This window comes from Heterodontus francisci, chromosome 26 (assembly GCF_036365525.1).
Source record: "Heterodontus francisci isolate sHetFra1 chromosome 26, sHetFra1.hap1, whole genome shotgun sequence".
NCBI classification, from domain to species: Eukaryota; Metazoa; Chordata; class Chondrichthyes; order Heterodontiformes; family Heterodontidae; genus Heterodontus; species Heterodontus francisci.
In genome coordinates this window covers 10,097,729-10,112,146 of record NC_090396.1, presented here as the reverse complement: position 1 = coordinate 10,112,146, position 14,418 = coordinate 10,097,729, and the positions used below count along the sequence as shown (strand labels likewise).

The 14,418-nt window shown below is 40.9% G+C and overlaps 2 protein-coding genes across 2 annotated transcripts in view; one reads left to right on the top strand and one right to left on the bottom strand.

Moving 5' to 3' along the window:
- The window catches only part of acsf2 (acyl-CoA synthetase family member 2), a 358,345-nt gene that overhangs the window by 130,113 nt on the left and 213,814 nt on the right, over nucleotides 1–14,418 (bottom strand). The window lies entirely within an intron of this gene.
- chad (chondroadherin) overlaps nucleotides 1,603–14,418 on the top strand; it is a 90,705-nt gene continuing 77,889 nt past the window's right edge. The window contains exon 1 of the mRNA XM_068057778.1: nucleotides 1,603–2,426. Coding sequence (XP_067913879.1) covers nucleotides 1,656–2,426 — 771 coding nt within the window. The 5' untranslated portion in view covers nucleotides 1,603–1,655. The remainder of the gene's footprint in view (nucleotides 2,427–14,418) is intronic.

Sequence of the window (14,418 nt, the reverse complement as noted above, 5' to 3'; positions counted from 1 at the left end):
ATCCATTAATGTCCCTTTGCAACTTTATGCTCCCATTTACACTATTTACTGTGCAGCCTAACTTAGTGCCATCAGCAAACTTGGATATGCGTCTCTTTATTACCCAATCTAAGTAATTTATAAACATAGTGAGTAGCTGAGGCCCCAGTACAGATCCCTGGGGGTCATCACTAGTCACATCCTGCCAATTTCAGTACTTGCCCATTATCACCACTCTCTGTCTCCAATCTACACCAATTCCCCATCCAATCCAATAGGTTGACACCAATTCCCAGCAGTCTCACTTTTGTTAACAATCCCCTATGTGAAAATCCGTATAACATCCATAGACACTCTCTTATTTATCACGTTCCTCAAAAATTTCAACTAGGTTCCTTAGAAATCTCTTGCCCTTTATAAATCCATGTTGCCTCTCTGATCAGTTCACATTTGTCCAAGTGTTCTGCGACTCTATCTTGAGTGACCAATTAATGGACAATCTTCCATCACACTAGTAAAGGAGTAGTGATGCACATGAGAGGGGAGATAAAGGGAAAATTTTAAACAAATCTTTTACAAGGTGAACAGAAAATAAACTGGAGAAGGCACATTTCAAGGCAAGTTTGAATTCCACACTGGTTATATAAGGTATGAGCTAACTGCCCAAAAATGTGTTTATTTCTGACTGTAAAATGTGCTCTTTCTTTCCCTTTGCAAACTATTTTGGAATCTGGTGCAGTCATTTTGCAGTAGGTTTAAGATCTGGAGGATTAATAAGACATTTTACAGATTCCATAAATATGAAAGGAAGGCAGGGGTCCAGCTGGAGAAGGCTGCTGTGGCGACTCTGCCAGCTCCCTGACAGCCAGAATATTTTTTCTTAAATTTTAAAGAGCGGAATACTTGAAGGCAAATAATTTTCTTTACTATTTTTGTTGAGTGTTTTGTTTGAATTAAAAGCCACCTGGAGAAAACACAGCCTAACACGGAGTGTCGATCTAATTCCAGCTTTCTAACGGAGGTAAGCTCTCTGCTCTCGCTATGAGTCAATCCTTCAGAATGCACACGGAAGGGGGTTTCCTCTGTGGAGAGAAAGTTAATGAACCTTTCAGGTCGATGACCTTTCAGAGTTCTGGCCAAGGGTTATCAATCTGAAATGGTAACTCCATTTCTCTCTTCACAGATGCAGTCCAACCTGCTGAGAATTTCCATCTTTTCCAGTTTTGATTTCAGATTGCCAGCATCCGCAGGATTTTGCTTGTGGATGAGATTTTCCCCTGTCCTCCCTACTCCCTCTTTCTGCTGTTCCTCTGAGGATAATGGAATTGGGGTCATTTGGGAGCTAGGCTGAGATTGTGGCACACTGCATTTCATCTGAAGCAGGTCCTTAGCGATGGATTTAACTCAGAACCTACTAGCTGTCTTTGTTTTCATATGTTTGTAGCCTCTGAACCACGACCGCCTTGTTCTATTTATCCGCACAGGAGCAGTAGAATTTCCCGCTGGCTTCTGCAGTGATAAATAATCAGGAGGTGTCGTGTCTCCTGAAGGTGAGGCTTGCAGGTTATAAATAGCGGGGCTCTCAGTTGCTGGGTTAGTTTGGAGCTGCACGATCCAGGCTCCGTCACACTCTCCCTCCTTCCCTCACACAGTGAGTGTGTGTCCCCAGCCGGACAATGCAGAAACTTAGCTTGCTCTTGTTGGCCCCGCTGCTGTCCATGGTGACAGCAGCTCCCCGCTGTCCAAGCGGCTGTCACTGTCTAGGGGACCTGCTCCATGTAGTCTGCGAGAACAAAGGGCTCAGGAAAATCCCAAGAGTTCCCAGCAAAGTGCGGCTCCTCAGTCTTCAGCAGAACAACTATCCCATCCTTCCATCCAATGGATTCAGCTCCATGAAGAGTATTGTTTCCCTCCATCTTCAGGATTGTCACATTCGAGAGATTTCACCCAATGCTTTCCGTGGATTGAAGAAGCTGGTCTATCTCTACTTGTCCAATAATGAGATTAACACCATCAGGCCCGGCGCCTTCCAGGACCTTTCACAATTAACCTACCTCTACCTGGACAAAAACAGGATTAGCGACTTCTCCAAAGGACTACTCACACCGCTGAGGAGTTTGTTCCTCCTGCAGCTGAGCAACAACAGGATGAATCAGATTAGAGCAGGGACCTTCGCCGGGGCCAAGGAACTCAGATGGCTCGATCTAACCAGTAACGAAATGACGTCCATTCTGCCCGGCGGCCTGGATGCTGTTGAGAATTTAGCAACTCTTTACCTGGATAAGAACAAGCTAACGACCTACCCTGCAACAGCACTGAGCGCACTGAGGGTGGTGGAGGAGCTGAGACTTTCCTCCAACTCCATCAGGACCATCCCAGACAACGCATTCCGCTCATTTGGGAGATACCTTGAGCGCCTTTGGCTCGATAACATGGGGCTGGAGAGGGTAAGATGGACTTGTAACCGGGTTTTGTCGTGAGCATTGTACTCAGCACAGTGAGAGAGTATTTCCATTGTACTTAGAGTTTCCATTGCACTGAACACAGTGGGAGAGAGATAGCATTGTACTCAACACAGTGAGAGAGAGCGTTTCCATTGTACTCAAAACCATGAGAGAAAGTTTCCATTTTACACAACACAGTGAGAGAGAGTTTCTATTGTTCTGAGAGTTTCCACTGTGCTCAACCCAGTGAGAGAGATCCCATTGTACGCAACCGTGAGAGTGAGTTTTCATTGTCCTCAGCACAGTGAGAGAGAGTTTCCATTGCACTGAACACAGTGAGAGAGTTTCATTTGGACTGAGAGATTCCATTGTACTCAACATAGTGGGAGAGAGAGTTTCCATTGGACGCAAAACAGTGTGAGAGAATTTCCAGTGTACTCAACACATTGAGAGCGAGTTTCCATTGTATTCAACACAGTGTGAGAGAATTTCCATTGTATTCAACACAGTGTGAGAGAATTTCCATTGTACTCAACACATTGAGAGCGAGTTTCCATTGTATTCAACACAGTGTGAGAGAATTTCCATTGTATTCAACACAGTGTGAGAGAATTTCCATTGTACTCAACACATTGAGAGCGAGTTTCCATTGTATTCAACACAGTGTGAGAGAATTTCCATTGTATTCAACACAGTGAGAGAGAGTTTCCATTGTATTCAACACAGTGTGAGAGAATTTCCATTGTATTCAACACAGTGTGAGAGAATTTCCATTGTATTCAACACAGTGAGAGAGAGTTTCCATTGTATTCAACACAGTGTGAGAGAGTTTCCATTGTATTCAACACAGTGAGAGAGAGTTTCCATTGTATTCAACACAGTGAGAGAGAATTTCCATTGTATTCAACACAGTGAGAGAGAGTTTCCATTGTATTCAACACAGTGTGAGAGAATTTCCATTGTACTCAACACAGTGTGAGAGAATTTCCATTGTATTCAACACAGTGTGAGAGAATTTCCATTGTATTCAACACAGTGTGAGAGAATTTCCATTGTATTCAACACAGTGAGAGAGAGTTTCCATTGTATTCAACACAGTGAGAGAGAATTTCCATTGTATTCAACACAGTGTGAGAGAATTTCCATTGTACTCAACACAGTGTGAGAGAATTTCCATTGTACTCAACACAGTGTGAGAGAATTTCCATTGTATTCAACACAGTGAGAGAGAGTTTCCATTGTATTCAACACAGTGAGAGAGAGTTTCCATTGTATTCAACACAGTGTGAGAGAATTTCCATTGTATTCAACACAGTGTGAGAGAATTTCCATTGTATTCAACACAGTGAGAGAGAGTTTCCATTGTATTCAACACAGTGTGAGAGAATTTCCATTGTATTCAACACAGTGTGAGAGAATTTCCATTGTACTCAACACAGCGAGAGAGAGTTTCCATTGTATTCAACACAGTGAGAGAGAGTTTCCATTGTATTCAACACAGTGTGAGAGAATTACCATTGTACTCAACACAGTGTGAGAGAATTTCCATTGTATTCAACACAGTGTGAGAGAATTTCCATTGTACTCAACACAGTGAGAGAGAATTTCCATTGTACTCAACACAGTGAGAGAGAATTTCCATTGTACTCAACACAGTGAGAGAGAATTTCCATTGTACTCAACACAGTGAGAGAGAATTTCCATTGTACTCAACACAGTGAGAGAGAATTTCCATTGTACTCAACACAGTGAGAGAGAATTTCCATTGTACTCAACACAGTGAGAGAGAATTTCCATTGTACTCAACACAGTGAGAGAGAATTTCCATTGTACTCAACACAGTGTGAGAGAATTTCCATTGTATTCAACACAGTGTGAGAGAATTTCCAGTGTACTCAACACAGTGAGAGAGAGATTCCATTGTACTCAACACAGTGTGAGAGAATTTCCAGTGTACGCAACACAGTGAGAGAGAGTTTCCATTGTATTCAACACAGTGTGAGAGAATTTCCAGTGTACGCAACACAGTGAGAGAGAGTTTCCATTGTATTCAACACAGTGAGAGAGAATTTCCATTGTATTCAACACAGTGTGAGAGAGTTTCCATTGTATTCAACACAGTGTGAGAGAATTTCCAATGTACTCAACACAGTGAGAGAGAGTTTCCATTGTACTCACCACAGTGTGAGAGAATTTCCATTGTACTCAACACAGTGAGAGCGAGTTTCCATTGTATTCAACACAGTGTGAGAGAATTTCCAATGTACTCAACACAGTGAGAGAGAGTTTCCATTGTACTCAACACAGTGAGAGAGAGTTTCCATTGTAATCAACACAGTGAGAGAGAATTTCCATTGTATTCAACACAGTGTGAGAGAATTTCCATTGTATTCAACACAGTGAGAGAGAATTTCCATTGTATTCAACACAGTGAGAGAGAATTTCCAATGTACTCAACACAGTGTGAGAGAATTTCCAGTGTACTCAACACAGTGAGAGAGAATTTCCATTGTACTCAACACAGTGAGGGAGAATTTCCATTGTATTCAACACAGTGTGAGAGAATTTCCATTGTATTCAACACAGTGTGAGAGAGTTTCCATTGTATTCAACACAGTAAGAGAGAATTTCCATTGTACTCAACACAGTGAGGGAGAATTTCCAGTGTACTCAACACAGTGAGAGAGAATTTCCATTGTACTCAACACAGTGAGATAGAATTTCCATTGTATTCAACACAGTGTGAGAGAATTTCCATTGTATTCAACACAGTGTGAGAGAGTTTCCATTGTACTCAACACAGTGAGAGAGAGTTTCCATTGTAATCAACACAGTGAGAGAGAATTTCCATTGTATTCAACACAGTGTGAGAGAATTTCCATTGTATTCAACACAGTGAGAGAGAATTTCCATTGTATTCAACACAGTGAGAGAGAATTTCCAATGTACTCAACACAGTGTGAGAGAATTTCCAGTGTACTCAACACAGTGAGAGAGAATTTCCATTGTACTCAACACAGTGAGGGAGAATTTCCATTGTATTCAACACAGTGTGAGAGAATTTCCATTGTATTCCACACAGTGTGAGAGAGTTTCCATTGTATTCAACACAGTGAGAGAGAATTTCCATTGTACTCAACACAGTGAGGGAGAATTTCCAGTGTACTCAACACAGTGAGAGAGAATTTCCATTGTACTCAACACAGTGAGATAGAATTTCCATTGTATTCAACACAGTGTGAGAGAATTTCCATTGTATTCAACACAGTGTGAGAGAGTTTCCATTGTACTCAACACAGTGTGAGAGAATTTCCATTGTATTCAACACAGTGTAAGAGAGTTTCCATTGTATTCAACACAGTGTGAGAGAATTTCCATTGTATTCAACACAGTGTAAGAGAGTTTCCATTGTATTCAACACAGTGTGAGAGAATTTCCAGTGTCCTCAACACAGTGAGAGAGAATTTCCATTGTATTCAACACAGTGTGAGAGAATTTCCATTGTACTCAACACAGTGAGAGAGAATTTCCATTGTACTCAACACAGTCAGGGAGAATTTCCATTGCATTCAACACAGTGTGAGAGAGTTTCCATTGTACTCAACACAGTGTGAGAGAATTTCCAGTGTACGCAACACAATGAGAGCGAGTTTCCATTGTACTCAACACAGTGAGAGAGAATTTCCATTGTATTCAACACAGTGTAAGAGAGTTTCCATTGTATTCAACACAGTGTGAGAGAGTTTCCAGTGTCCTCCATAAAGTGAGTGAGAATTTCCATGGTACTGAGCACAGTGAGAGAGTTTCCATTGTCCTCAACACAGTGAGAAAGAGTTTCCATGACACTGGGCATTTTCATTGTATTAAATATGGTGGGAGAGAGATTGCCCTGTACGCAACACAGTGAGAGAGAGTTTCCATTGTATTCAACACAGTGAGAGAGAGTTTCCAGTGTACTCAACACAGTGAGAGAGAGTTTCCATTGTACTCAACACAGTGAGAGAGAGTTTCCATTGTACTCAACATAGTGAGAGAGGGTTTCCAGTGTCCTCCATAAAGTGAGTGAGAATTTCCATGGTACTGAGCACAGTGAGAGAGTTTCCATTGTCCTCAACACAGTGAGAAAGAGTTTCCATGACACTGGGCATTTTCATTGTATTAAATATGGTGGGAGAGAGATTGCCCTGTACGCAACACAGTGAGAGAGAGTTTCCATTGTATTCAACACAGTGAGAGAGAGTTTCCAGTGTACTCAACACAGTGAGAGAGAGTTTCCATTGTACTCAACACAGTGAGAGAGAGTTTCCATTGTACTCAACATAGTGAGAGAGGGTTTCCAGTGTCCTCCATAAAGTGAGTGAGAATTTCCATGGTACTGAGCACAGTGAGAGAGTTTCCATTGTCCTCAACACAGTGAGAAAGAGTTTCCATGACACTGGGCATTTTCATTGTATTAAACATAGTGGGAGAGAGATTGCCCTGTACGCAACACTGTGAGAGAGAGTTTCTATTGTACTGAGAGTTTCCGTTGTACTTAACATAGTGTCAGATAGATACCCTTACACTCAGCACAGTGAGAGAAAGTTTCCATTGTCCTTGACACAGTGAGAGAGAGTTTCCGTTGTACTGAGAGATTCCATTGTACTTAACATAGTGGGATGGAGATACCATTGAACTGAACACAGTGAGAGAGAGTTTCCATCGTCCTCAGCACAGTGAGAGAGAGTTTCCATTGTACTCAACACAGTGAGAGAGAGTTTCCATCGCATTCAACAGTGAGAGAGAGTTTCCATTGGACACAAGACAGTGAGTGAAAATGTCCTTTCTATTCAACACAGTGAGAGAGAATTTCCATTGTATTCAACACAGTGAGAGAGAATTTCCATTGAAATCAACACAGTGAGAGAGAGTTTCCATTGTACTCAACACGGTGAAAGTTTCCATTGCTCTCAACACAGTGAGAGAGACTTTCCATTGTACTCAGCGCAGTGAGAGAGAGTTTCCATTGTACTCAACATGGTGAAAGTTTCCATTGCTCTCAACACAGTGAGAGAGACGTTCCATTGTACTGAGACTTTCCATTATACTTAACATTGTGGGAGAGTGAGTACATTGTACTCGGTAAAGTGAGAGAGAGTTTGCAATGTACTAAACACTGTGAGAGAGAGAGTTTCCATTGTATGCAACAGTGAGAGTGAGTTTCCATTGTACTCAACACATTGAGAGAGTGTTTCCATTGTATTCAACACAGTGTGAGAGAATTTCCATTGTACACAACACAGTGTGAGAGAGTTTCCAGTGTACACAACACAGTGTGAGAGAGTTTCCATTGTACTCAACACAGTGTGAGAGAATTTCCATTGTACTCAACACGGTGAGAGGGAGTTTCCATTGTACGCAACAGTGAGAGTGAGTTTCCATTGTACTCAATACATTGAGAGAGTGTTTCCATTGCACTCAACACAGTGAGAGAGAGTTTCCATTGTATTCAACACAGTGTGAGAGAATTTCCAGTGTACTCAACACATTGAGAGCGAGTTTCCATTGTACACAACACAGTGAGAGAGAATTTCCATTGTATTCAACACAGTGTGAGAGAATTTCCAGTGTACTCAACACATTGAGAGCGAGTTTCCATTGTACTCAACACAGTGAGAGAGAATTTCCATTGTATTCAACACAGTGTGAGAGAATTTCCAGTGGACTCAACACATTGAGAGCCAGTTTCCATTGTACTCAACACAGTGAGAGACAATTTCCATTGTATTCAACACAGTGTGAGAGAATTTCCAGTGCACTCAATACAGTGAGAGAGAGTTTCCATTGTACACAACACAGTGTAAGAGAATTTCCAGTGTACTCAACACATTGAGAGTGAGTTTCCATTGTACTCAACACAGTGAGAGAGAATTTCCAGTGTACTCAACACATTGAGAGTGAGTTTCCATTGTACTCAACACAGTGAGAGAGAATTTCCATTGTATTCAACACAGTGTGAGAGAATTTCCAGTGGACTCAACACATTGAGAGCGAGTTTCCATTGTACTCAACACAGTGAGAGAGAGTTTCCATTGTATTCAACACAGTGTGAGAGAATTTCCAGTGTACTCAACACAGTGAGAGAGAGTTTCCATTGTACACAACACAGTGTGAGAGAATTTCCATTGGACTCAACACAGTGAGAGCGAGTTTCAATTGTATTCAACACAGTGTGAGAGAATTTTCAGTGTACTCAACACAGTGTGAGAGAATTTCCAGTGTACTCAACACAGTGAGAGAGAGTTTCCATTGTAATCAACATTGTGAGAGAGAGTTTCCGTTGTACTGAGTGATTCCATTGTACTTAACATAGTGGGATGGAAATACCATTGAACTGAACACAGTGAGAGAGACTTTCCATTGTATTCAACACAGTGAGAGAGAATTTCCATTGTATTCAACACAGTGAGAGAGAATTTCCATTGTATTCAACACAGTGAGAGAGAATTTCCAGTGTACTCAACACAGTGAGAGAGAGTTTCCATTGTACACAACACAGTGAGAGAGAATTTCCAGTGTACTCAACACAGTGTGAGAGAATTTCCAGTGCACTCAACACATTGAGAGAGAGTTTCCATTGTATTCAACACAGTGTGAGAGAATTTTCAGTGTACTCAACACAGTGAGAGAGAGTTTCCATTGTACTCAACACAGTGTGAGAGAATTTCCAGTGTACGCAACACAGTGAGAGAGAATTTCCATTGTACTCAACACAGTGAGAGAGAATTTCCATTGTACTCAACACAGTGAGAGAGGATTTCCATTGTATTCAACACAGTGTGAGAGAATTTCCAGTGTACGCAACACAGTGAGAGAGAATTTCCATTGTACTCAACACAGTGAGAGGGAATTTCCATTGAACACAACACAGTGAGAGAGAATTTCCATTGTATTCAACACAGTGACAGCGAGTTTCCATTGTACTCAACACAGTGTGAGAGAAATTCCAGTGTACGCAACACAGTGTAAGAGAATTTCCATTGTATTCAACACAGTGACAGCGAGTTTCCATTGTACTCAACACAGTGAGAGAGCATTTCCATTGTATTCAACACAGTGTGAGAGAATTTCCAGTGTCCTCAACACAGTGAGAGAGAATTTCCATTGTATTCAACACAGTGACAGCGAGTTTCCATTGTACTCAACACAGTGTGAGAGAATTTCCAGTGTACTCAACACATTGAGAGCGAGTTTCCATTGTACACAACACAGTGAGAGAGAATTTCCATTGTATTCAACACAGTGTGAGAGAATTTCCAGTGTACTCAACACATTGAGAGCGAGTTTCCATTGTACTCAACACAGTGAGAGAGAATTTCCATTGTATTCAACACAGTGTGAGAGAATTTCCAGTGGACTCAACACATTGAGAGCCAGTTTCCATTGTACTCAACACAGTGAGAGACAATTTCCATTGTATTCAACACAGTGTGAGAGAATTTCCAGTGCACTCAATACAGTGAGAGAGAGTTTCCATTGTACACAACACAGTGTAAGAGAATTTCCAGTGTACTCAACACATTGAGAGTGAGTTTCCATTGTACTCAACACAGTGAGAGAGAATTTCCAGTGTACTCAACACATTGAGAGTGAGTTTCCATTGTACTCAACACAGTGAGAGAGAATTTCCATTGTATTCAACACAGTGTGAGAGAATTTCCAGTGGACTCAACACATTGAGAGCGAGTTTCCATTGTACTCAACACAGTGAGAGAGAGTTTCCATTGTATTCAACACAGTGTGAGAGAATTTCCAGTGTACTCAACACAGTGAGAGAGAGTTTCCATTGTACACAACACAGTGTGAGAGAATTTCCATTGGACTCAACACAGTGAGAGCGAGTTTCAATTGTATTCAACACAGTGTGAGAGAATTTTCAGTGTACTCAACACAGTGTGAGAGAATTTCCAGTGTACTCAACACAGTGAGAGAGAGTTTCCATTGTAATCAACATTGTGAGAGAGAGTTTCCGTTGTACTGAGTGATTCCATTGTACTTAACATAGTGGGATGGAAATACCATTGAACTGAACACAGTGAGAGAGACTTTCCATTGTATTCAACACAGTGAGAGAGAATTTCCATTGTATTCAACACAGTGAGAGAGAATTTCCATTGTATTCAACACAGTGAGAGAGAATTTCCAGTGTACTCAACACAGTGAGAGAGAGTTTCCATTGTACACAACACAGTGAGAGAGAATTTCCAGTGTACTCAACACAGTGTGAGAGAATTTCCAGTGCACTCAACACATTGAGAGAGAGTTTCCATTGTATTCAACACAGTGTGAGAGAATTTTCAGTGTACTCAACACAGTGAGAGAGAGTTTCCATTGTACTCAACACAGTGTGAGAGAATTTCCAGTGTACGCAACACAGTGAGAGAGAATTTCCATTGTACTCAACACAGTGAGAGAGAATTTCCATTGTACTCAACACAGTGAGAGAGGATTTCCATTGTATTCAACACAGTGTGAGAGAATTTCCAGTGTACGCAACACAGTGAGAGAGAATTTCCATTGTACTCAACACAGTGAGAGGGAATTTCCATTGAACACAACACAGTGAGAGAGAATTTCCATTGTATTCAACACAGTGACAGCGAGTTTCCATTGTACTCAACACAGTGTGAGAGAAATTCCAGTGTACGCAACACAGTGTAAGAGAATTTCCATTGTATTCAACACAGTGACAGCGAGTTTCCATTGTACTCAACACAGTGAGAGAGCATTTCCATTGTATTCAACACAGTGTGAGAGAATTTCCAGTGTCCTCAACACAGTGAGAGAGAATTTCCATTGTATTCAACACAGTGACAGCGAGTTTCCATTGTACTCAACACAGTGAGAGAGAATTTCCATTGTACTCAACACAGTGAGAGAGAATTTCCAGTGTACGCAACACAGTGAGAGAGAATTTCCATTGTACTCAACACAGTGAGAGAGAATTTCCATTGTACACAACACAGTGAGAGAGAATTTCCATTGTATTCAACACAGTGTGAGAGAATTTCCAGTGTACGCAACACAGTGAGAGAGAATTTCCATTGTACTCAACACAGTGAGAGAGAATTTCCATTGTATTCAACACAGTGAGAGAGAATTCCCAGTGTACGCAACACAGTGAGAGAGAATTTCCATTGTATTCAACACAGTGTGAGAGAATTTCCAGTGTACGCAACACAGTGAGAGAGAATTTCCATTGTACTCAACACAGTGAGAGAGAATTTCCATTGTATTCAACACAGTGAGAGAGAATTTCCATTGTACTCAACACAGTGAGAGAGAATTTCCATTGTATTCAACACAGTGTGAGAGAATTTCCAGTGTACGCAACACAGTGAGAGAGAATTTCCATTGTACTCAACACAGTGAGAGAGAATTTCCATTGTATTCAACACAGTGAGAGAGAGTTTCCATTGTACTCAACACAGTGAGAGAGAATTTCCATTGTATTCAACACAGTGTGAGAGAATTTCCAGTGTCCTCAACACAGTGAGAGAGAATTTCCATTGTATTCAACACAGTGAGAGAGAGTTTCCATTGTACTCAACACAGTGAGAGAGAGTTTCCATTGTACTCAACACAGTGAGAGAGAATTTCCATTGTATTCAACACAGTGTGAGAGAATTTCCAGTGTCCTCAACACAGTGAGATAGAATTTCCATTGTACTCAACACAGTGAGAGAGAGTTTCCATTGTATTCAACACAGTGAGAGAGAATTTCCAGTGTACGCAACACAGTGAGAGAGGATTTCCAGTGTACTCAACACAGTGTGAGAGAATTTCCAATGTACTCAACACAGTGTGAGAGAATTTCCAGTGTACTCAACACAGTGAGAGAGAATTTCCATTGTACTCAACACAGTGAGGGAGAATTTCCATTGTATTCAACACAGTGTGAGAGAATTTCCATTGTATTCCACACAGTGTGAGAGAGTTTCCATTGTATTCAACACAGTGAGAGAGAATTTCCATTGTACTCAACACAGTGAGGGAGAATTTCCAGTGTACTCAACACAGTGAGAGAGAATTTCCATTGTACTCAACACAGTGAGATAGAATTTCCATTGTATTCAACACAGTGTGAGAGAATTTCCATTGTATTCAACACAGTGTGAGAGAGTTTCCATTGTACTCAACACAGTGTGAGAGAATTTCCATTGTATTCAACACAGTGTAAGAGAGTTTCCATTGTATTCAACACAGTGTGAGAGAATTTCCAGTGTCCTCAACACAGTGAGAGAGAATTTCCATTGTATTCAACACAGTGTGAGAGAATTTCCATTGTATTCAACACAGTGTAAGAGAGTTTCCATTGTATTCAACACAGTGTGAGAGAATTTCCAGTGTCCTCAACACAGTGAGAGAGAATTTCCATTGTATTCAACACAGTGTGAGAGAATTTCCATTGTACTCAACACAGTGAGAGTGAATTTCCATTGTACTCAACACAGTCAGGGAGAATTTCCATTGCATTCAACACAGTGTGAGAGAGTTTCCATTGTACTCAACACAGTGTGAGAGAATTTCCAGTGTACGCAACACAATGAGAGCGAGTTTCCATTGTACTCAACACAGTGAGAGAGAATTTCCATTGTATTCAACACAGTGTAAGAGAGTTTCCATTGTATTCAACACAGTGTGAGAGAATTTCCAGTGTCCTCAACACAGTGAGAGAGAATTTCCATTGTATTCAACACAGTGTGAGAGAATTTCCATTGTACTCAACACAGTGAGAGAGAATTTCCATTGTACTCAACACAGTGAGGGAGAATTTCCATTGCATTCAACACAGTGTGAGAGAGTTTCCATTGTACTCAACACAGTGTGAGAGAATTTCCAGTGTACGCAACACAATGAGAGCGAGTTTCCATTGTACTCAACACAGTCAGAGAGAGTTTCCATCGTACTCAACACAGTGAGAGAGAATTTCCATTGTACTCAACACAGTGAGGGAGAATTTCCAGTGTACTCAACACAGTGAGAGAGAATTTCCATTGTACTCAACACAGTGAGATAGAATTTCCATTGTATTCAACACAGTGTGAGAGAATTTCCATTGTATTCAACACAGTGTGAGAGAGTTTCCATTGTACTCAACACAGTGTGAGAGAATTTCCATTGTATTCAACACAGTGTAAGAGAGTTTCCATTGTATTCAACACAGTGTGAGAGAATTTCCAGTGTCCTCAACACAGTGAGAGAGAATTTCCATTGTATTCAACACAGTGTGAGAGAATTTCCATTGTATTCAACACAGTGTAAGAGAGTTTCCATTGTATTCAACACAGTGTGAGAGAATTTCCAGTGTCCTCAACACAGTGAGAGAGAATTTCCATTGTATTCAACACAGTGTGAGAGAATTTCCATTGTACTCAACACAGTGAGAGATAATTTCCATTCTACTCAACACAGTCAGGGAGAATTTCCATTGCATTCAACACAGTGTGAGAGAGTTTCCATTGTACTCAACACAGTGTGAGAGAATTTCCAGTGTACGCAACACAATGAGAGCGAGTTTCCATTGTACTCAACACAGTGAGAGAGAATTTCCATTGTATTCAACACAGTGTAAGAGAGTTTCCATAGTATTCAACACAGTGTGAGAGAATTTCCAGTGTCCTCAACACAGTGAGAGAGAATTTCCATTGTATTCAACACAGTGTGAGAGAATTTCCATTGTACTCAACACAGTGAGAGAGAATTTCCATTGTACTCAACACAGTGAGGGAGAATTTCCATTGCATTCAACACAGTGTGAGAGAGTTTCCATTGTACTCAACACAGTGTGAGAGAATTTCCAGTGTACGCAACACAATGAGAGCGAGTTTCCATTGTACTCAACACAGTGAGAGAGAGTTTCCATCGTACTCAACACAGTGAGAGAGAATTTCCATTGTATTCAACACAGTGTGAGAGAATTTCCAGTGTCCTCAACACAGTGAGATAGAATTTC